Here is a 24,241-nt window from a genome sequence, read left to right on the forward strand (position 1 = left end):
TTTATTTATAATAGCCCCAAACTGGAGACGACTCAAATCCTGTACACATGTGAATGGAAAAACAAACTGGCATATTCGTCCAATGAAATCCTACTGAGCAACAAAAAGGAAGGCACTACTGATATGATATCAATATCAGTATTTGAGGATGGACCCAAAAACATTAGGTTAAGTGACAGAAGTCCGATGGCAAAAGATCACAAACTGAATCCATTTACAAGAACACCAAAAACAGGCAAAGCTATTCTGTAATAACAGACATGCATCAGTGTTTGCCTGGGCCAGTGATTGAAAGGGGTGGGTACTGACTACAAAGAGGCAGGAGAGAAGCGTTTTGGAGTGACGAGAATGTTGTGTGTCTTGATTGTGGGGGAGGCCACACAAACGTACCTATTTGTGAAAACAAAACACTAACAAAAACCAGAGCAGATCTATCACCCTCAAAAAGCACTCATGCTGCACCTTTGTAGTCAAACGCTCCCACACCTCCAATTCCTGGAACATCTTTTATCTGTTTTTGGTTCCTATAGTTTTCTCTTTTCTGGAGTATCGTATAAACAGAATCATAGCATCTTGTTGAGCCTGGCTCCTTTCACTCAGCATCACGCCTGCGAGATTCTTTTTTTTTTTTTTTTTAATTTTTTTTTTCAACGTTATTTATTTTTGGGACAGAGAGAGACAGAGCATGAACGGGGGAGGGGAAGAGAGAGAGGGAGACACAGAATCGGAAACAGGCTCCAGGCTCTGAGCCATCAGCCCATAGCCCGACTCGGGGCTCGAACTCACGGACTGCGAGATCGTGACCTGGCTGAAGTCGGACGCTTAACCGACTGCGCCACCCAGGCGCCCCTCGCCTGCGAGATTCTTTCAAGGGTTGCACGTATCAGTACTCCATCGTACTTTATTGCTGGGTGGCATTCAGTTGTATGGATGTACCACAGTTGCTTAAGATTCACCCATTGAAGGGCTTTTGGGTGGTTCTACTTTGGAAGGGTTATGAATAATGTTACTATAAGCATTTGTGTACAGGATTTTGTGTGAACATAAAATTTCATTTCTCTTGGGTAAATTATAAGACACTGTCCAAATTCTTTTCCAAAATGGAAGTAACTAGTTTACATTCCCAAGTAGTAATGGAGCAAAGTTCCCGTTGCTTTGCATCCTCCCCAGCATTTCGTACTTGAAGCATAATCTTAACACATCGCTATCAGTCAATGACAGCACATATACTCCCGATCAAGTATAAAACAGACATTTGGTCAGTGTAATTACAACACAGTTAATGTTGCATTAATAAATATTTCACGTCCATGTTTGTACATGCTAGTGAAAACATCTTCGTTTCAAGAATCTGTGGAACATTTGTAAAAACAGATCACATTCTAGGCCACAAAGAAAACTTTGACTCATTTCCCAATGTAGAAACTGTATCACAATTGTAATAACTGCTGAAAATAGTAACAAAAATTTAAGCAGCGATAAAAATAACCACATAGAAGTTATAAACCACTTGCCAAAATAATTATTACTTTGGGTCAAAGAGGAATTTTTCAATTTAGCTAAAGTCTATGTAGAAAATAATGAAAATAAGAGCACCATTCAACTACAAACTCAGGTTGAAATGCTTTTCTTATTACATTTTCCTTATTATGTTAGGAGGAAAAAAGGAAAACAATTCTCAAAGGGAACATAAAGGAAATAAAGATAACCAGATATTGTGACTGTCTGGTTACTGTTCTCTCTCCTGATAAATCAGACTTTTAGGGGGCAAGGCCATATTCTTTCAACTTTTTTTTTTTTTTTTTTTTTGGGGAGAGAGAGACAAAGAATGAACGGGGGGGGGGCAGAGAGAGAGGGGGACACAGAATCGGAAACAGGCTCCAGGCTCCGAGCCATCAGCCCAGAGCCTGACGCGGGGCTCGAACTCACGGACCGCGAGATCGTGACCTGGCTGAAGTCGGACGCTTAACCGACTGCGCCACCCAGGCGCCCCTAGGCCATATTCTTATTCTCCGCTACAGTGGACCCTGGAACAACATGAGTTTCAACTGCGTGGGTGCACTTATTTGTGGATTTTTTTTCCAATAAATACAATAGAGCACTGTCAATGTATTTTTCTCTTTATGATTTTTTTTTTTTTTTTTTTTTTTTTTAGGGAGGCTCCGCCGCCAAGGTGGGGCTTGAACTCATGACCCTGAGATCAAGAGTCACATGCTCTACTAACTGAGACAGGCACCCGGTCCTCCTTAGGATTTTCTTTGTATTTTCTTTCCTCTAGCTTACTTTGTTGTAAGAATATAGTATATGATACCTATAACACACAAAATATGTGCTAATTAGCTGTTTATGTTATCCATAAGCCTTCTGTCAACAGCAAGCTATTAGTAGTTAAGCTTTGGGGGACTCATAATTTAGTCAGGAATTTTCCACTGCTGTGTGGTGGGTACCCTTAACACCTCCTCCACCCCCTTCCCTGTTCAAGGGTGAACTGTAGTGAATAGTGTGCCTGCCTTCAATATGAGTTCAATATTTAGAGCCATTTTTAATTTTCCCAAAGTTCGGCATTCTCTCCTTTGAGCTTCCACAGTAGGCTGTTCACAGCTCTATTTTACCATTTATCATTTATTTACTTCTTTAAAAATTTCTTTAAAAAATTTTTTTTCAATGTTTATTTTTGAGAGAGACAGAGACAGAGAGTGAGCACGGGAGGGGCACAGAGAGAGAGGGAGACACAGGATCCGAAGCAGGCTCCAGGTTCTGAGCTGTCAGCACAAAGCTAGGTTCGGGGCTTGAACCCACAAACCTGGAGATCATGACCCGAGCTGAAGCCCATGCTTAACTAACTGAGCCACCCAGATGCCGTTATTTTAGCATTTATTAAAACGCTGCACTCACATAAGTTTTCCACATCACACCAGTCCTTTAAAAACAATTATTTGTTTACCATTCGGCCTGTGCCAGGGAACTGACAATAATCCATTTAATCCTCACGACAGCTTTTTTGAATATTCCTATTTTCCTGAAATCGAGGGTCATCCAACAAATTCCTCACAAATTCAGGATTTGGTTGCACACACCCTACTTTCAAACATAGGCTTTTTTTTTTTTTTTACCCAAACAGGTTACTTTGAACTCAGGAACAAGGTTAGATTGTCACCTTTATACGCTCAGCTCTTAGCCTAGCTCCTGGCACAGGATGTCTCAAACAAGTGACGCATTAGTAGGGTTCTATTTGTAAACGTTCCTTCCGCGTACTGTGGCGAGATGTGCTAATTACAAGCCAGCGACGTAGACTCGGAAAGAAATCCAGAATTTACGGACGCTGCAGGACTCTCGGTCTTTCTTTCACTCCTATCTCTATGGTTAGCAAGTGACCACTCTACACTCTGGAGGACTCAGCGAGCGCAGAAGAGCCCCAGGCGACCTTATTGGCACGTGACCGGAAGTCTGACTTGCTATTGGTTAATGCTGGTAAAGCCCGCCCAACAGCCTCCTGTCAGCTCCTTTAAGTAGACTCCGTGGGGAAGCGCTCAGTCTTTCGGCGACTGTGAGGTTCGAGAGGTGAGGCTCTGTTTGTGGTGGGTCCTGGCGCCTAGGCCCGGGTCTCCGGGCCCTGGAGCCGGGTGGGTCGCGGGCGCCCTGCGGTGATGACATGCCAAAAAAAGCACGTGTTAGACTGCTGACGCGGGTGATGCGAACTACAGTCTGAGCCGAGCCTCCGCGGCGGCGGCGGGGAGGGAACGGACCTGCGGGCGCATGTCCTCTAACCCACTGCTATCGTTCTTGCAGATTCCTGCCGGGCCGAGAACGTAGACCACCTTCTACTCCCCTTCGCCCTTTCCCCGAAGCCTTTGAATAAAATGGTTTGATCCCAGCCCGGGTCTTGGTGTTTCTTTTCGCGACGCGCTGCCTTTGAGCCCCCGCCGCGCCTGCGCGTGGCGCCGGGGGTCAGGCTGCAGCGCCAGAGCACGCGCTTGCGCATAACTGGGGCCGCGCGGTCCTCCGCCGGCGGCCCTTTTAACCGCGAGCCACACGTCCGCACCCGGCTGCAAGGGGGTAGGCGACGTTGTGGGAAGTGCCCTGGAGAGACTACGGGGATCCTATAGGCCCCGCTACTCCGTTTCCCGCACATTCCTAGTTCTTTTGTGGAAGTCCTGTCCTCTCCGTGATTATCGGGACCTGCAGGTTAACCGCGGCGTTGGGGGGGGGGGGCGGGGCTGAAGGGAGGGGAGTACGTGGCCTTGAGCAGTTTAAGGACCGCGGTGTACTTGACAGGAACTGGTTTCGGTCCTGATGGTGCAAGAATAATTCACCTGGCTGAGGTGTGGCAGTGATCTATTTGAGAATAACTACCATTTAGGGCCAACTGCTTATTTGGATACTGTACCAAGCATGGGAATAAAAGCTTGGACAAATTAATGTGTCCCAGTTAGCCTCAAGAAGGTCGTTGGGAAGAGAATTTCGATTTTCTGCATTGCCGGGCACGGCAGGCACCTAAGTAAACGCACACTCCTCCCGGGTCCAGATAGGGGAGTAGCGATGTCCCCCGGGTTTGGGGGAAATGTGCATGAGTTCGTAGTACAAGGCAGCACATGTTGAAGGCCGAGGATGCACAAGTGCAGTGTATCAACTGCTTTGGCCGTAATAACCGCAGGGGTCCCCAAGTTAACAGGATTGCTAGACTGTTGAGGGTCTGCCTCAGGAGAGGGAGATTTTGTTCTAAAGATTTTAAGTAATCTGCACTGAAGGTGAAGCTAGAGCTTACGACCCCCGAAATCGAGTCACATGCTCTACCTACTTTGCCAGCCGGGCACCCCGCTCCCTTGGTGTGGTGAGGACCGCCTTGCAGTTTAGAAAACCTGCCCGGTGGTCACCAGGAAATCGAAGCTGCTTTGGCAGCTGAGTGACCCAAGTGGCCTGTACCCACTGCTTAATTGTCTCCCTATTACCTAAAAAGGATTCAGTAGAAATAACTTAGATGCTTATCTAGTATTTGACATTGAGAGATTTATTTTGTGAAACAACGCAAGCGACTGTAAATCCCCACATACTATTGGGTTAAGTGCAACAGGGGACTCGTGTAATCTACACAGTAGTGCATCTAGTCCTTTGCCTTTAGTTATTGCACAAAAATTCTAATAGACCAGTGAACAAGACTGACAGGCAAATCGGCCTACACAATGAGAAATCAGAACAGTACACCGACTGGAATGATCAAATAATTTAAGTCAAATGTTTTAATGGTGCGATTAAAGTAGTCAAGGGTTCAGATATATTTTTTCAATATATTAATTTCTTTAAAGTCAGGTTCAGGCAAGGTGCTGTTTAAAAAACCACGATTAGCTTTGTCCACAGATGTAAGTCATCAAAAGTTACCCATGGTAGTTCTGATGTTGAATGCAGCTTTTAAACAATAAAAAATTGTGTTTTAAGTGTACTTCTCAAAGCAAATGATACAACTAGGGAGCCCCCAAACTTGTAAACTAAGACCTTCTGACACAAACGCACAAAATAAGATTGGCAACGTTAAAGAAAGGTCACGTGAGTTCTGAGCTAACGTAGTGTTTAATGTTGAGCAAAACTTGGTCTCAACTCTCAAAGGTGGTAGAGAGTTCTCGCCTTTGGCTGTCAGAAGAGGAAACTGCCCATAACCTCAAAACCTCCCGAACCAGTTAGATTTAACAAAGCATTTAGACGGCCTGTAGAAAGCACAGGGCACGTAGGAAGTGCCAGATAGACGTTGCTCTGGCTTTCCACCCCCTACCCCAATTCTTTATGTGCAGTATTTGCCATTTTCACATACCCTCATGTCTCAGGAAAACATTTGGGATTAGTTAGAAACCAGGTGATCGTACCTCAGTGGTAGAAGGCTTGGGATGGTTTGATCTCATGGCTTTGCCTGATTTCACATAAATCTCGCTGTCCCCACCCCAGCTGATAGGATGTTAGCGTGTGTATGTTCTATGGCTACTTGCTTCCAAAACGCACAATTTAATAGGAAAGGTAAGTTGCTACGCGTATCTCTTTATCAGTGAAATGGTTCACAAAGTTCCACTCCCCACCCCGCTCACGTTCCTGAACAGACATTCTCTGGAAGCGTGGAGAGCTGTATCACCTATGGACTAGAAGTGCAAAAACGTTCCATTGTGCACTGGCTGCCTGAGGAAAAGCTTTGGAGGAGTCGGGGCAAGTAAGCTTTGCTCGCACTGTGCTCTCGCTGCCACAAATACTGGAGCCATGGTGTGAGTCACCTGTCACCTCTGGATCCACCATGGTCGTTCTTCCACAGTCCCTTTGCTGAGTCAAAGCTTTGCAGCAGGCAGTGCAGACACCAGTTCCCGGATGCGTGGAATGACACCGCACAGTGGAATGGGCACCGGCAGGCAGAGGGCAGAAGCTGTGGCACAAGGGCAGACCAGTGCTACGGCGCAGATAGCAGCCAAGAACCCCACACTTTGAGCCAGATCTCGTAATACTGGGAAGGTCAGATCTTCACCCATCACAGCTGGTCAGCAGCCTCCACAAGTGGGTCTTTGAGGAGGCAGGAAGCGGAGCGAGGGTCCATGGCTGAGTGCATTATGGGGATACAGACGTCATCCATGTTTGGCATGACAAAAACCTTCTGTAGAAAGAAATTAAAGAATAGCCGTGTGGAAGGATGCTCGGGTTCCTCGGGCTGTTGCCCTACTCTGTTCTGATAATTTTAGGTTTCAGATAAGTTTTAAATGTACATATGAACCAACTTTTTGTGCACATTCTAAACTAATTCCTCTGCCACATTTAAATAGTTGAGGAATCACAGTGCATGAACACAGGTCTGAGGCAGAAGCAGCCTTTGATTTCATGTACATATAATAAAACTACTCATGAGTTCATAAATATTTAACACCATTACTTTAAGAGGACTGGCTTAAGTTGCTCATAATATTTCCAAATTACTATGTCCAGAACACATATTCCAAGTAAGTTTATTCACTTAAACCCTAGCAAAAAAATGTAAGCTAATTTTTTTTTCACACCAGAACCAGACAAAGCTATATATGAAAGAAATTCTACCATAATGAACACGTGAAGGATCATCAGCGATTGATAATGATGGTACTTTGACTATCATGTTTATAAACTAATTTTATGCAAGTGAATCCTGGCAATGCATTCAGTCTTCAGTAATGCCCTCTTACAAAAGCAAAAAAAGGTGGCTATGGGAGGGTGTAACAGTCACCTGTCAACTTCCCAACTTGCCTCAAAAATACCAGGAGCCAATCTCTGACCCTTGGCCTTTCTTTCCCCCTTGTACCGCAATACCCCTGAAAGAGATAACCCACTCTAATTCCTATTGTAGGTTCTAGGGAAAAGAAAAAAAAAAAACCTAAAGGTTGCCTTTCCTCTCACTAGGGTCAAACTACTTTTCTGCTTGGTGATAATATTAAGCTTCCCAGAAGTTGGTTTTCAGTTAAAGTTAATCCATAGCTTTTGTTTATTCATTTGAGAGAGAGAGAGAGACAGAGAGAGACAGAGAGAGACAGAACACGCACCACATGCGAGCCGGGAAGGGGCAGAGAGAAAGGGAGAGAGAGAGAATCTTAAGAAGGCTCTGTGCTATCAGCACGGAGCCTGACTCGGGGCTTGATCTCACAAATCGTGAGATCATGACCTGAGCTGAAATCAAAAATTGGACACTTGGGGCGCCTGGGTGCCTCCGTCGGTTGAGCGTCCGACTTTGGCTCAGGTCATGATCTCACGGTCTGTGAGTTCGAGCCCCGCATCGGGCTCTGTGCTGACGGCTTGGAGCCTGGAGCCTGCTTCAGATTCTGTGTCTCCCTCTCTCTCTGCCCCTCCCCCATTCATGCTCTGTCTCGCTGTGTCTCAAAAATAAATAAACATTTAAATAAAAAAATTGGACACTTAACCAACTGAGCCACCCAGGTGCCCCTAATCCATAGCTTTTAAATAAAAACATAATTTTTCAAAGGCGGTATCTCAAAACATACCACTGCAAAAATACGGGTCTCCTTCAAACGGTGACATTTATTTCAAAGTAAATTGTTTGCTAATCCATAAAACGTTGACAGACCTCGAATATCTGATAAAAATTTGGTAGATATAGCTCATCCCAGGGCCTCGGCTACATTATTTCCTTTGGTGGCAGAAAGCAGAAAACAGGCTTGGAGAATGAGCTCTGGCTTAGTGGACCCAACTTAGGTTTCCTCTGAACTACTTAACAGGGTTCTGTGGCTGAGGCTCTGGGTTTCTGAAATCGTACCTAAGATGTTATGCCTGTCTGATCGTAACACGTACTTTCCTGGGATGAGGGTCCATAGCTTTCATTAGATTCTCGAAAGAGGATCCTGACCCAAATGAAATTCAGAACCTCTGTTCTGCCCTGAGCTTTGAGACTCGTGTGAAACACACACCAGATGATACCACACGTTTACCTGAAACTCCTGTTCCAGTTTCTTCTCTATCCAGTCTGTCACATGAACTAGAGTCACTTCTCTCTCTCCAAGTTTTGGCCGAGCTTTCAGCTCTACATATGGTGGCTTCCGGAAACCATACCTTTTTGGAGAAGACAAGTAGCAAACAACTGCATTGAGAGGCAGACAAGGAAGTAGACAAGTACCAACAGCAAACATTCTTCGTGTACCCAGGGCTTCTCCCCATGTGAATGTTCTCTTACTCTGAACACCCCCTCTAAAAATGATTCAAGGCAGCAAATAGGAATTGAGAGCTCCCACGTCCCTGGACCAAGTGTAGGGCTGTGATGATCTGAGAACAGTTCTGACAAACTGGGAGAGCCAGGAAGCACCACTGGAAAAGTCTGTGACCTGGGCGTTGTTTTCTGGTCTTTTGCTTCTCCTGAAATGGCAAGGATCTCTTTTGTTTCTGTTTTAATAAAGATAGTGTATGTGCATTACAAAACCCAAAATATACATATGTATTAAGTAGAAAGTGAAAGATACTGCCTCTCTCAGAATCTTATCCCCAAGACAGGACCACTGAGAGAAGCGGGGTCAATTTCCCCCATACTCTTAATATGCATATGTAAACAGAGAACATTCTATAACCTGCTTTTTCATTCCATCCTCTACAGCATGCTTATTCAGGCTTCCCAGTGGAGCTGACTGGCACTCACACTGTTGGTAAAGGATCCAGACAAGAGGCTGTGTGTTATCAAACTACCTAAAAACTTCCACCTGGCATGGACCAATGTTTTAAAAACTACAACAAAAACATCAAATTGCTATAAACATATCTAAACACTCTCAAGATCTATACTTATCTGTGGATTAATAACAAATGTACTGGGTAGCACTATCCCAGAAGCCTTTAATTTCATCTTCCACTGAGCAGTGGCATCTGTAACCGATACATCTTAAAGCATGAAATTATGTAAGTGAAGGTATGTTGTATCAACTCTTACTATTAAAAATTTTTTTTCTTAGGTTTGGAAGACTGTACAGTAAGATATTAACAGTGGTTATTTTGGGATGATAAGATTATAGGCTTTTTTACCCCTCTTTTTTTTTTTTTTCATTTGTTCCTTTTTTTTTTTTTTTTTTTTTTTTTTCAATGGAATATTACTCTCTAGAAATAAAATCTAGGGGTGCCTGGGCGGCTCAGTCAGTTAAGCATCCAACTCTTGATTTTGGCTCAGGTCATGACCTCATGGTAGTGAGATTGAGTCCTGTATTGGGCTCATGCACGGAGTGCAGAGGCTGCCTGGGATTCTCTCTCTCCTGTCTCTGCCCCTCCCCTGCTCATGGGTGTGCTCTCTCTCTCTCTCTCTCTCTGTGTCAAAATAAAGAAATACACTTAAAAAATTATTTAAAAATAAAACCTAAAAAGGTATTTTAAAGTTTTTACTGGGAAATACCAGCATCCTCATCAAATGGTCAATTCAAAAAATTTTCTGATAAATCTTTAAAATTTTTTTTTAATGTTTATTTATTTTTGAGAGACAGAGAGACAGAGTGTGAGCAGGGGAGGAGCACAGAGAGAGGAAGACACAGAATCCAAAGTGGGCTCCAGGCTCCGAGCTGTCAGCAGAGAGCCCAACGCGGGTCTCAAACTCGAGAACTGCGAGATCGTGACCTGAGCCAAAGTCAGAGGCTCAAGCGACTGAGCCACCCAGGCGCCCCCAGAATGTCAATTTTAAACTGGAGTTCACAGATAGTGATGTTCTTCTGCTGGATCCATGAATAGGACATTTCACCGGTTCTCAATCCTGGCTTAGTTCTCCATGCTATGGATCCTGGGGGCTGGGTGCATCTCCATTTTTAACAAGTCTCCAGGTGACTGTGATGTGCAGTTTGATTTGAGGGCCACTAGTTCATTCGATGACAACTCCTCGGATAGACCTCCTCCCACAGTAACCAAGTGCATAGGTTCTGACTCCTTAACACCTCGCTCTAACCCAGGGAGCCTTCCCTAAGCACCTCAGCCTCTGCGGAACGCGTGATCCCCCTCTGTAAAGCAGGGATAACAGTGGTACCTATCTCCGCAGGATGTTGTGAGGCACTTACACCCCAGGCCAGGCAGAGAGTAAGAGCTCTACAGAGGGCAGCTCTTCTAACTGGTGGAAAGAACTGGCTTTAGAGAGGAGGAAGACCGAGAATAGAAACATGTGAAGATGAAGCTTTAAATGTGAATGAACCGTTCACAGAAGAAAGGAGAATTGGATTTGTGACAAACATTAAGGTTCCATGAAAAATGTGTGTAAGTGCTTCTGCCCAGAGGGCACTTTCCACAATGTCAAGGGTACGCAGGCTGGATTTTTATGGCCACGCAACAGGTTGTACGCACCATATTCGGTCAGTCGGGGGAGGTGGAATGTTGACCGCCAGGGTTCCTCTACATTCTTGCACTTCCACAGTGAGCAGCAGGGGGGTATTGGAGACTTCTTCAATCTTCTTTTTAATGAACTCTGTCTCTGTTGCTTTTTGGAAATATTTTGACTTGGTAATTTTATCAACAAACCTCATAATCTTGCTTGTTCGATGACCCCCAACATACCTTTAAATGAAGGACACAGATGTTAGTATAAATTTTGCTCCTTCATAGACAAAACCTCTGTGGTTCTTCGTTCACCTTACTCTAGACCAGAGTTTCCAAACCTAAGCACTACTGACATTTTGGACTAGGTAATTCTTTGTGGTGGGGGCTGTCCTATGCACCATACAATGTTTAGCAGCACCCTGGTCTGAGCCTTCTAGGTGCCAACAGCATGTTTCCCCCAGTCATGATAATAAAAATTGCCTCCAGACATCGCTAAATGTCCCCTCGTGGGCAAAACAACCACCAGTGGAGAAACCACTACATTAGGGAAGGTGTAGACATCAGACAGGACCCAAGTCTTGACCAATGGAGAGACAAAGTTCTTGCAGTGCAGAGAAGGCATCCCACCTGTCCTCCTTAACAGCCCTCAACTACTGAACATAAATCCCGAGTTCTCCTAGAGAAACTTCCCCATGTCTACACAGCAAATTGGAAATTGTGCTGCATCTGACAGGGACATAAAACACAGTCATTAACTGATTGTCTTTTAGGTGATGGCATACCAACTTTCAGTGGCAACTACTTTTCAAAGGGCTTAGAACTTTTTTCTAAAGAAAAATGTTACCTCAGGTGGCATGCTAGAAGGCCACGAAGCAAGCTTTTGTATCAAGTCCTATCAACCATAGGATTGCCCTAAGGAAAGAGGGTATTTGCTTTTTAAAATCCTCTGGAGTTCCAGAGTGCCAGGAAGAGTATGTGTATATGTGTAGGGAAAAGCAGTCATTCTTAAGGTCAAGAGGGTAGATTTTAAATAATGAACTCAAGTGTTAGTATCAACCCTTCCAACGTCTGGATTCTCTCCATCTTCTGTAGGATCTCAAAAGTGAACAGGTTGATATTTTCTTACAAATGCTTCTGAATCTCTGGTTTCTTTATAATCTTAGTTGCTTCAACTCACTTCGAATAATTAAAAGATTCTTACAGAGAAGCTGTTTAAGCACTCCTATTATTCCACAGTCCAAGTTACAGGCAAAGGGAGCCCCGAAAATGAAGTCCATGACCCAAAAGATCAGCTAAGCAGCCCACGTCTTCAAAATTCACCAAAGAAATCACCCAAATGTTCCAGCCTCGTAGGAACCAGCAGCTCAATGAGCAAGTGTGACCCAACTGAGGGCAGCGATGCTCTCCATCGGGCACTAGGGGGAGGTGTTGTGTAAGCTCCTTGCACTAAACACGCCTTTCAATGCTCTATTAATAATTTTCTTCACTGGCCCAAGAAAGCCATGTTGATGGGGATCTTCTTAGCTAAGGGAAGAATACTTGGGTCTTTCTGCTTTGGGGGCTGGAGTTTTAAGCACTGACTCTGGGTTCTTAATGTAAAAGTCACTCACTCAACACGGAGGAAGAAGAAAGATTATATAGGACACCCAAGTTGGTGCCCTGAGCCCTGGAGCCCTGGAAGCTGGATCCACTCACCCTTCAGCCCCTGGGAGGAGCGGTTTGTCTCCCGCGCTGGGCTCTGGAGCGTCGTCTTCATCAGAGGAGCCAGCACTGGAGGACTCCTCATCACTGTCCGCCAGACAGTACGCCCTGGGCCTGCAACTGATCAGGGCAGAGTCACCACCGTAGCCTGCCCTTCAGGCTCTGCTTAGAAAGAGAACACACATGCTCCACCGCCATCACCGCTAACATGTCCTCATTCTCCCAACCCACCCAGAAAAGAAGAGGCTGGATCCAAGAGCCCTCGGGTTGGTCAGGTTACCCGGAGACTCTTCAGTGCCAAGTGCCCTGAGAGCAGCACAGGACTTGGGCCTCAAGAGTTCCATTCTGTGCATGCGTCCGGACAGGTGGTGGGAGTGTGATGCCGTCCACACAAAATGCAGTGATCTCATCGACAGTGCAGCAGTAGCCAAGTGGCGGGGCGGGGGGCGGGGGGATGGATGGAAAGCACGATGGTTGCAAGGGTGAGGTGACAGCTGATGTTGGCGACATAACCTCCTCTCACACATGACGGGATGACGGGGATGTTTAGGCAAGTCCCTGGGCTCTGCCTGAGTTCAGTGACTCTGATACTTTCTGCCCTAGTTACCTCCAGATTAGTTTTGACTCCAGACTCCTTCCTAGTGAAGTTATGTGTCTTATCCCATACCTGCTCTAGCTCCTAAAGGCCACAGAAAAAGCCAACAATCGCAAGGGACAAACCTCAAGGGACTCTAGGAAACAACCGACAGGACAGCCTAGGAAGTTTCCCGGAGAAATACAAATTTAAAAACCATTTAAAAAAAGAAAGTGATACAAAGCCTCGTCAGTGAGCAACATTCCCCGTTAATCTTTCCAGGGATACTCAAGTTTCCAGAGGCATGGGGGTTACTAGATCACCAGCAGTGGCGAGGGCCACTCCAATGGCACTAGGTGGGGGTTCTTGGCCGGGATTCGGCCCCACAAAAGGCAGCTCCCTCCCTGGATGGCGGCTTTGCTTCAGAGAGGCAGACAGGTAGGGCCCACCTCTGAGGCTCGGAGACTTGATTGGGATGAAGCCAACGAGGGACAGAGTAGTCTCTGAACACTACTAAGCAACCAAATGGTCACAAAGCAGAGCCTTACATTTCTGATAAGGACAAAATTACTGGGAAGGCAGCAGAGCTTAGGTCCAATCCCTACAGGTGTGATCCCTACGGGGTTTCCCTCCGATGCTCACAGGGGGCAGTCATCTCCTGGCCAAAAGCGGCCAAGGGCACCCAAGGGCAGAGCACACACGCTCGTGCAGACTTGAAGGCCCAGCAGAGGCCCCAGCTAGAATGGTGGAGCTGAAATCTCCACCCTGTGAAACAGGAGCCTGACTGTAAGAGGACCTCACAAGTGTCCTCCCTGGCAGGACACCCGGATCCTCCCCGACCCCGGCTCTGAAACATTAGAGCCAGCCGTTCCACCAACAGGCTTGCGTACAGTTAAAGGGAAACTCCCTGTGCACATACAAAAGCCTCTCGTCCCTGACCATGGAGACAATACCTAACTGACTCTTTCTTCCTCCTTCCGTTAGAGTCCTGGCTAGTCCGGGAAATGCTATGGGTGTTCACTGGTCGCAAAGCCATTTCAGAGCTTTCCCTGGTTAGGCAGTCCTCACAGAGATCTTCTTTTATATAAAATGTGCACAGCAAAATATTAGTCCCAAGAAAGCCTATAAATTGGGTCTTGAGATGAGGAAAGTCAGGGAGGCAAGTCCCCAAGATAACACAACCATCTGAGAAACCCATCTCACTTGTCCATCGGCACGAGGACTGCTTCCTGGCTCTAGATGTGCCCTCAGACGAGGAGTCTGTGTCCCGCCAGCGCAGGTAGCCTGCTCCCCCTCCACGCAGCACAAAAAGCTGCCTCAAGATCTGTGACCGCAGCGAAACCTGCTGAGCCACCAGCCCCTCCTGTTCCCCACTGGTATTTGTCATCTGGCAGCCTCCAGCCCTGAGGCAAAAGATGCCAAAGGCTGAGCACTGCAGAGAGCTCTCGGGTTCCCAAATTAATCCTCCGCAGGACAGAGAACAGGATAAATTTTGCGGCTTGAAGTGAATAATTTAGACAGTGCCATATCAGTGCAAGTGGATCAGATGACATAAAATTCTGATTTTGACCAAACGGTTACCCCAATGTGGCACCCAATCCTTACTAACTAAACATGTAACTGTTTGGCTGATATTTAGTTTTATAACTCAACATGAATTTTATGATCTCGTGATGTCAGCATGAACTTCAGAGAAAGATACCCTGCACATTCTTATATAAGATGTGCTGGGGGGGCACCTGGGTGGCTCAGTCGGTTCAGTGTTTGGCTTCAGCTCAGGTCATGATCTCGCAGTCCGTGGTTCGAGCCCCGTGTCAGGCTCTGTGCTGACATCTCTGGGCCTGGAGCCTGCTTTGGGTTCTCTGCCCCTCCCCCACTCATGCTCGGTCTCTCTCAAAAATAAACATTGAAAAAAAAAAATGAAAAGATGTGCCGGAACGTTAACAAGCCTAGTTTTTTTAAAACACACCTTAGAATCCAGATGAGTATGACATCCTCTCAAAGAGCCGCCTTAAAGGGCTAATTCTAGTTTTGCTGCCTCTGCTAAAAATCTTTGGATACGTGCTTGGAGCCAGACACATAAGAAAAAATGAATTATTTTATCACTGATACTCTATCTTGGACCAAACATCTTATTTCTTGGTCTCAAGATCACCATCACCCCTGAACAACTTCTAGCAATTTCTCTAAGATCCAATCCATCTACAAAGCAGGATGATTCGCTGATACTCAGAACAGTTAAAAGAATGTCACAGGCTCTGGAGGCAGTCCTAAAAGGCAGCTTCCAAAGAATGCTTTAAGTGAAGGCTGCATAGTTACATTAAGCAGCCCAGTGAGGTGGCCACGCACGGGAGAACGTGTTCACTTTCTCTAAGTGAAATCAGCACCATGCATCTGCCACAGACACACGCGTGCACACACCCTCCCAGCTAGACCGAGTCACAGTGTGGGCTGCAGGCACTCGGCTCCCAAAACACAGGGGCTTCGGGGTGGTGGTGGTCCGGGCTACGCTGTGGACTAGTGACCCAATATGGAGGTCACAGGGGCCTCCCTACGGGGACTTGCACACCGGACCCAGGCTGCAAGGGTAACGCATGAACAGGTTGAGTGCCTTACAGGACATGCCCTACTCCAAAGCCACGGTTCCGTTAGACAGCGGCCAACATGTAGGATGTTTCCCTTACTGACTCGCTCTGGTCCTCTTCAGGTCGAATACAGTTATGGCCGCTCAGCTAGCTACCTGAATTCCACTTTGAGCACATTATCGCCCAGAGTTATGTTAATGACAGCGTGCCACAGGATGGCTATTTGGGAAATCAAGACTGAAGGAAAAATGCCTAAAAATATAAAGTATACACATATTTCAAAGAGAAAGGGCTTCACTAGAATAAAGCCACGCAGATTTCAATTTCTCACTGTCATCCTCAGGGTAATAATGTGAGGACATGAACAAACGTTCTACCAGTAAGGAGGACTTCCCACAGGTTGAGCAGCATCTTCTAGAGACTCCCCCGGGGGCACAATCACTTGCACACTTGAAGGGGGACCGAAGAAGGCGGTGAAACAAAGCAGAGGCCCCGCCAGAGCCTAATCTCTGGAGAGATTCACTGTGGAGGGAAACGTCGGTACCAAAGATCGCGTGCTGAACAGTAGCTACCACGTACACTGACGTCCGTCTCTCCTCGGTATTTAGACTCAGGGTGATTCCAATATGCTCATGACTGAGGAAGTGAAGAAGTGGACTCTAGAATCACTTGTGGGATTAGGTTCTTAGTTATGGATGGGCTTTCAGAGGCTCTCAGTGCACTCAGAAATTGTGAGCCAGATGGAGTGGGCATTTTCAGGGAGAAGGATCCAGAGCTCTCAGATTCCCCAAAAGGGGTCCTTTATGTAAAAAAGAAAAGGCTAAAGGTCCATTTTTCCAGGCCTTTTTCTCCCAAATGAAGCACTTTTGGGAATGCATGTTTTCCTTGCCTTTAAAATTAAATGACAGCCCATTACACATCAGCATATTTAACACCCTCACAGGAAGAAGCAAAACATTTATCCCAGTCTCTACTAGGAAAAAAAAAAAAAAGGTACTTTCTAAGTATATTACAGACAAATACCATCGTATTCCCGGAGCAGAGGAGATTTTTCATGCAGTCTAGTGAAACACTGCTTACTCAGAAACAGGTCCGCCTGTTCAGCCAGGGCTTATGAACTTGAGATTGTGCCAAGAGAGCCACGTGAGTAACAGCACTCATGGAATACCTAAGTGGCCAGGATCTCAGGGACTTGGATGTATTGGGGTCTCATCTGCTGCCCAAGACCTCCCTTTCTATTGGAGTCCCAGCAGCTCTGTGCTGGGCACAGGGCTGTGTCCAGAACAGGCTCCTTCCACAAGGTTCTGACTGAAGTTTGCTCTGTCCTGCTCCTGTGTAGTTAGACCTCATTTTCAAGGTTGCTTCTGCCCAGAGTCTGCTTCATCTCATAGGCTGGATGGCTGATAGTGCAGCTGTGCAGGGCAGTGGGGTGGGGGCATCCAGGCACAGGAAGTTGAGTCTGATTGGATCAAACGCCCAGCAACTCAAATCAGGGAAGTTGGCAAGATTTTCCCTCCCAGGAAAGCCTCTTAAATACCCTGACCTCAATCCTCTCAGGTCTATAAACTGAGCCTCTACGTCCAGGAACATGTTAAGGACAAGCTTCCTAGTGGTGTCACACGAGACCAAACAAGACTCAGCACCTACAGGGCATGAAATGCTACATGGAGAGTTAATAAACACCACTCACCAGAAAATACAATCCACAGATTGCCGAATCCAAATACATTTTAACAAATAGCAGAAAAATGAAAGGAAAATAGCACAGATACAGGTTAGATTGCATACGGCAGGGGAAACTTTCCAATCATTAAAATAGGAACATTTCATTAAGTAACCTGGATAAATCAGAGTAGGTAAAAGCACATTCTCAAATGCAAGACCCCCCCCCCCATCTACTGTTACCACATGTATGAATACAATCATTAGGTCAGCATCATAACTGAACAAAAATCTAAGAGTCTGTGTCTCATATTCAGACCCTGACAAGGTGGGTCCTTGTGGGGTTTTCCTGTCATCGTACTGTCAATTCCACACCAAAGGTGTAAAGAGATGAGAAATAGACTCCACTTAGCATTTTTAGTTTGGTAAAAACAATAATCAAATTTACATTTTCAGTCAGAAGCAGTCATTTTTAAGGGGTATGGAAATGTACAAGTTCCAGCTTATCCATTCTAAGGCATCTAAGGAAAAAATAAATCAACCTTCATTAACTATCGCACAGATTTGAAATATTTACTCAATCAGACAAACTGGGCAGCAGATGCAGCGTCTTCTACAAAGAGAGGAATTTACTACTAAGCAAATCAATGTTGTATTATTTAGAGAAAATACATCCCAAAACACTTTAGGAGCACCCTCTTGGCTACAAAATCAATTATCTTATTATAAATAATTCTGACTTTGTGATTACAGCAGATAGACCCCCCAGGGACCTTCGCATTGCCCACACATTGCTGTTTGTGGGTGGAAGGAGGACGTTTCCAAACGATTCCCTTCACAGAACATTTTATTGTGCAGATGAACCTGCCCCGCCGGTCTGAGTCAGTGATGCTTTCTGGATAATCGATGCTGTGTCCCCCAATGGCAGCACTGAGGCCAAAAGGTGCTGAGCAGAGGTGGGGACTCACAGCTTTTGGGGGACGAAACTACGGAACCATTCCCTGAAATCCTCTGTGGTCCAAAAGCAATCTCGTGGAAGCTCACCCAACATAACATCTGAGGCCACTACACATCAAAGCTGCTTCTCAAATGCTAGAGGGAGAGGTTGGTTCCCCAGGGTTGGATTAGTAAATCCATATGGCCCCTTACCCTTCTTTGCCAATTTCTCCAACCTTCAGGGCTTCAACAAGAGGCTCTTTCCCCAGTTTGGTCAAATTCATTTTGGTCTCGAGAGTCATCAGAAAGGACCCATTGTAGGACATTCCCAAATCGATCCAGAGTCCTGCAGAAAGGGCAAAAAACAGAAGGTTTTTTCCCCCCAGGAAAACAGGACTATCAACGACAGTATAAAAATTTATATCACATTGATGGGGCGCCTGGGTGGCTTAGTCCGTTAAGCATCCGACTTCGGCTCAGGTCATGATCTCACGGTCCATGAGTTCGAGCCCTGCGTCAGGCTCTGTGCTGACAGCTCAGAGCCTGGAGCCTGCTTTGGATTCTGTGTCTCCCTCTCTCTCTGCCCCTCCCTTGGCTCACGCTCTCTGTCTCAAAAATAAATAAAACATTAAAAAAAGTTAAAAAAAAATTTATATCACATTGAAAGTCTATAGATTTGTATCGCCTGTACTACTACTGCATGCAAGGGGAGGTCATGCGAAGAAAAGCTCCTGGAAATGGTTCAAGCGTTTGTCAGCTTGCCAACATGTAAATATCCAGTACAACAGTCACAGTGAGCTTAGCGAACCTGTCAGCATTGGAAGGATCCAGTCCTCTGGGTTCTTCTCACATTTAGTAAGAAAATACACTCCCAACAGGAGATGGCTTGACCCAGGCAAAGCCAAGAGAAAGTCTGCTGATTCCCAGCCAGTTATGAGGTGGAAGAGAGGGGCTATTCTTTTTTTTTTTTTATGTTTATTTATTTTTGAGAGAGAGAGAGAGAGAGAGAGAGAGAGAGAGAGAGAGAGAGAGAGAATCCAAAGCAGGCTCTAGGCTCTGAGCTATCAGCAAAAAGCCCAACACGGGGCTCGAACCCATGAACTGTAAGATCATGACCTGCGCCGAAGTCGGACACTTAGTCGACTGAGCCACCCAGGCACCCCAAAGCTGGGCTATTCTTTAAAGACACATGTGAGAACCACTGTCTTGAAATTATCTCATGTTGGTGGGACAGTGGAGCACAGAAAATGCTCCAGATTGAGCTCAGTATGATAAAGATAGGGACAAAAACTTTTAGCACCCTTTTCTCTCTGGAAATTGCCTAGTAATGGAAATAAAATAATTAATGTTCAAGCCCCAGAATTATCCAGATAAAGTGGGGTAACCACTTTGTACCCTAGTTTACAATACCACTGTCAATGAGATCATATCTAAGTTTGTGGAATGTCACTGGGATGGCCCACCAACAGAAGTGGTCACTGACCAGAAGTCTAAAATGCAAACAGGGATCATCTCATGACCTTCTACACCAGGATTCTGTGATTTGGCAATAGAACATGCTAGGCTGTGATTTTTCAGCTCAGGATTCTGTAACACTTCACGGACTTTCAATCAAAATGTGATCCTTCATGTGGGTGTTTAAATGTTAATAAACTTCATAGATCCTCATTAGACACATGACAACATCTGAAAGGAAGCAGGAAACTAATCTAAAACCATTGTTCACACACAGCAGCATTTTCAAGCAATTACAGTAAATAACTTATCCCCTATTTGGCCACCATTTCAGATAAAAGCTTTGCTTAACCTCAAGAAGCACTAATGGTATAATTCTTCACTAAAGGCAGAATAATTTCCATTTTGTCTTCAACAAATTCTTTTCATCATAATTGAAGGTAATTATTTCCCATGAATGACATTAAGTGATATGCAGATCAACTGTGACTGTCTTGTTTGTCACAACTCACAAAACTGCATTATTTCTTGCTTATGTTAAGCAGTTAAAAATCATCAATTAGCTTGCTCTTCAAAGGTACTGTTACTGGAAACAAAGGGTACGTCTGCTTTTATAAAGACATTTAGTCAGAATCACTTCCAGGAGAAGGGAATAGGGCAAAAGGCTAGATATTAATAGGTTTTCAACTCAATATAGATAGAATATCAATAAAGAAGATATTTATTGCTGTATAATACCTCCACTTTTTTTTTTTTAACTTGAGAATCGATACAAGTCAAACTACCTGGCTGCTGTATATATTCAGAAATAACTTCTTTTGAAAACCCTGGTCAGGCTTCCAATAAATATTAATAGCATATAGTGCCTCTGAAGATGGTCGTGTTAAAGGCATCAGAATTTTACTTCTTATAAAGTAGGTTTTGTTTGTTTCTTTAAATGAGGAGGTGTGACTATAGCTTAGTGCACTGCTGGCTTATGCCCCAATAACTGGGACATTCAGCCCAGTGATGTGTGGTCCAGAGCCCCCTCTGCTAGGAGCTGGGGTGGGGAAGGCAGAGGGAAGGCGCACATGGAGCCCTGGCATGTGGACTGGGGCTTGAGTTCCACTGGAACTTTCTAGACCTCTGTTTACGGGCTTCCTAATGGGCACAAGGGGGCTGCGCTGCCTCTTCAGGGGAGGGCGATGTCCATCCCAGCTGGGGCTCTTCCCTCTCTCTGCTGTCGCCAGCCCACTTTGCTACTTCCATGACTCTATGCTCCAGCCTAGGTTCCCGCTGTTGCCATGGCAGACGGGGACCAGCCCAGAGAAAGCCACGGGGCCAATGGGGCACTAGGTAGGCAGAGAGTCCTGTCTGGGCTGGGGAGAGCACGAAGCATGGACATCTATCTGATGGAGCCTCTGCCTGAGGAGCAGGGTCTGTTTTCGTATCACTGTGTATGCCCCAATAGGCCCACCCACAGGGCCATGTTCAGCCCTGGTTCTCAGGGAGAATATGCAGGAGTCAAGATTGGCCTGAGAACTTTTAAAACCAGATATAAACTGCAGCCATTCCAACAGATTACTTTAATATGACATGCTTGCATTTAGATGAGGGGAAGACTATTTTAGCATTAGGTGCAAAGAAAAATCTTCTTCTGTGACAATGATTCAGCAAGCCAAAAAGCATCCTGAAAAGCCTGGAGCTCACACAACCTGGAGCTGAGACCACACGGTTACATAATGGGTGAGTCAGGATGCTCCTGCCAGTATGAGTGAAAGATGAAATGAACAGTTACTAGAAAGGCTGTCTTCTCGGTGCGGACAACCTGCGTCAACAATGTAAGGATGGGAGCACGCCCTGCTCCATGACCGGGGTCTCAATGCTCACCAAGCTGAACACGACTAGCCCGGATGAATGTAGGTGCAGAGAGCTCTTTCTTTTGTGCTCTGGACAAACGTTAAGACCCTTTCGCGAGGCATTTCATTTAAAATGCTCCTCTCTACCAAAGCGTAAGAGACTCTTAAAAACTGAGAACAAACTGAGGGTTGATGGGGGGTGGGAGGGGAGGATGGGTGATGGGCATCGAGGAGGGCACCTGTTGGGATGAGCACTGGGTGTTGTATGGAAACCAATCTGACAATAAATTTCATATATTGAAAAAAAATAATAAGATAAAATAAAACAAAATGCTGCTCTCTATAACCGCCTGCTCTTAGCACTCGAGGACAAAAACCAAACGTTGAGCCGGACAATTCTGAAGCCTTTAAACAGGAGTATGGCAATCAGTGTACAGAGAGGTTCTCCAGAAAGGCCATGAAAACAAAGGGTCTCCTATTAGCCTGCTTGGGCCGCTATAACAAACGGCCATAAACTGGGTTGGCTTAACGACAGATACTTATTTCTCACCGTCCTGGAGGCTGGAAGTCCAAGATCAAGGTGCTGGCCAATTCAGTTCCTAGTGAGTTCCCAGTGAGAGCCCTCTTCCTGGCTCGCAGAAGGCCACCTTCTCACTGTGTCCTCACACGGCAGACAGAGACAGCAAGCTAGCTGGCTGGTCTCTTCTCATAAGGGCACCGATGCCATCAGGAGGACCCTTCCCCCTCAGGACTTCATCTAAACCCGGTCACCTCCCCAAAGCCCCACCTCCAAATGTCAGTACATTGCAGGTTAGGGCTTCAACATTCGAAGTTGGAGGGGGGACGGGACAGGGGACACAAACATTCAGTCTGTAACAGATCTCCCCCACGTAAGCGGTCCTCATGTGAAGAGTAGTAGCTGATGACTAACAAGTCCCTGTACCATTGGCACGTGATGTGGCAACATGGGGAACAAAACGGACAATGACGACTTCAGTCGGTTTTCATGCCAGCACCTGTGAGGAGCTCCGACGGCTGTTTTTCCGCTCTCCAGCTTCATGAGGGAAGGAGCAGTCACCATTGCCACTGCTCAGAAGGAGACTGAGGCAAAGGTCACAGCCTGCCCCACCGAAAATGTTCCTTGAGTTCTCAGTGCAAGATGTCAGAGCTGAAGCCACTGAGATGAATCCCTGCCCTCAGGCACCTTATGCCTGAAGACGGACAAAGACGGCCTACGGCCACCTGGTGCAGACTGGCCGGAGGTGTCCTGGGAGACAAGCACGCCTTAGTGAGTGTCACCAGAGACAACTAGAATACGGGTCCTTTGGCCTCCTCCTGGTATTCTATTTGACAGACGCCATGGACACAGGAACAGTCTCACTGGGGCCACATAAATCTAGTAATTTCTCGGGGCGCCTGGGTGGCTTGGTCGGTTAAGCGTCCGACTTCGGCTCAGGTCATGATCTCACGGTCTGTGAGTTCGAGCCCCGCGTCGGGCTCTGTGCTGACAGCTCAGAGCCTGGAGCCTGCTTCGGATTCTGTGTCTCCCTCTCTCTCTGCCCCTCCCCTGCTCATGCTCTGTCTCTGTCTCAAAAATAAATAAATGTTAAAAAAAAAAAAATCTAGTAATTTCTCTCGGCAGCTCACGGTTTCGCCACTGTTAAAGTAACTAAAAGGCATCAGTCTCACTGGAGTAGGTTAAACAGGGCACCCGTTCCTTCGGCGGGGTTAGAAGAACCGAAAGCCGCGCTCACCTGAACTTGGCCCTTGTGTCATCTGCTCCTCTGTTTCCTGCTGATTTTAACTGTTACTGGTTGGTTTCCACTTTGAGAATCAACATTTGGCATCCAAAGAACAAACTTCTTAAAATGGAACATTTAATAATATATTACTAAGAACAGACGTTGGAGTTACAGGTTCTGAGAAAAGCACACCAGGGACTGTCTTGTTCCTGATGCCATACTGCTCACTCAAATACCACAGAAAACCAGCATTCCTTGTATCTGGGTGTGTCTCTTAGGACTGATGCCGCTCTGTCTACCTGTAACTGTTCTCGGAAACTGCTCCGCCTCTCAAGATTGATTGAATCAGTCTCCTCTCTTCCATCCCAACCAAATTCCACAAAATGGTATTTTTCTCCCTTTCCACAAAAAAGTAATTTTTCCTTCTGCAGCATGATCCGGTCAGAAAGTGTGGGCCCATTCCTGTCAGGGCTGAGCCCCACAGTCTGGCCCTGTCACTGTGCTCAACTCTGGGCTGCTGTTTTCCTGTATCTTCTTCTTCTTCTTAATTTATTTTGAGAGAGTTAGAGTGTGCACGAGTGTGTGCGGGGAAGTGGCAGAGAGAAAGGCGGGGGATGGGGGGGAGGGAGAATTCCAAGCAGGCTCTGCACTGTCAGTCAAACAGGGGCTTGAACTCACAAATCGTGAGAACACGACCTGAGCTGAAATCGAGTCGGACGCTTAACCGACTGAGCCACCCAGGTGCCCCTCTCCTCTTGGTTCTTTTTTTTTTTTTTTTTTAACGTTTTATTTATTTTTGAGACAGGGAGAGACAGAGCATGAATGGGGGAGGGTCAGAGAGAGGGAGACACAGAATCTGAAACAGGCTCCGGGCTCTGAGCTGTCAGCACAGAGCCCGACGCGGGGCTCGAACTCACGGATAGTGAGATCATGACCTGAGCCGAAGTCGGCCGCCCAACCAACTGAGCCACC

General features: G+C 46.0%; 1 protein-coding gene, 1 long non-coding RNA gene and 2 other non-coding genes across 7 annotated transcripts in view; 3 read left to right on the forward strand and 1 right to left on the reverse strand.

The window, feature by feature from the left end:
- Positions 1-3,186: 3,186 nt before the first annotated feature.
- Positions 3,187-10,808, forward strand: LOC125927368 (uncharacterized). Its single transcript, XR_007459314.1, has 3 exons — positions 3,187-4,185; positions 9,092-9,400; positions 10,505-10,808. It is a non-coding gene; the product is annotated as an uncharacterized LOC125927368 (long non-coding RNA).
- On the forward strand, positions 3,642-3,711 carry LOC125927730 (small nucleolar RNA SNORD104). Its single transcript, XR_007459417.1, has one exon. It is a non-coding gene; the product is annotated as a small nucleolar RNA SNORD104 (small nucleolar RNA).
- Positions 3,904-4,036, forward strand: LOC125927750 (small nucleolar RNA SNORA76). The gene has a single exon (XR_007459436.1). It is a non-coding gene; the product is annotated as a small nucleolar RNA SNORA76 (small nucleolar RNA).
- The window catches only part of TEX2 (testis expressed 2), a 105,306-nt gene continuing 86,284 nt past the window's right edge, over positions 5,220-24,241 (reverse strand). For all 4 annotated transcript variants that reach the window (XM_049637640.1, XM_049637642.1, XM_049637643.1 and 1 more), the window contains 5 exons: positions 18,448-18,580; positions 12,472-12,597; positions 10,804-11,013; positions 8,436-8,556; positions 5,220-6,622 (listed from right to left, as the gene is read on the reverse strand). In XM_049637640.1, the coding sequence (XP_049493597.1) occupies positions 6,500-6,622; positions 8,436-8,556; positions 10,804-11,013; positions 12,472-12,597; positions 18,448-18,580 (713 nt within the window). In that variant the 3' untranslated portion in view covers positions 5,220-6,499. The remainder of the gene's footprint in view (positions 6,623-8,435; positions 8,557-10,803; positions 11,014-12,471; positions 12,598-18,447; positions 18,581-24,241) is intronic.

This window comes from Panthera uncia, chromosome E1 (genome assembly GCF_023721935.1).
Source record: "Panthera uncia isolate 11264 chromosome E1, Puncia_PCG_1.0, whole genome shotgun sequence".
Lineage (NCBI taxonomy): Eukaryota > Metazoa > Chordata > Mammalia > Carnivora > Felidae > Panthera > Panthera uncia.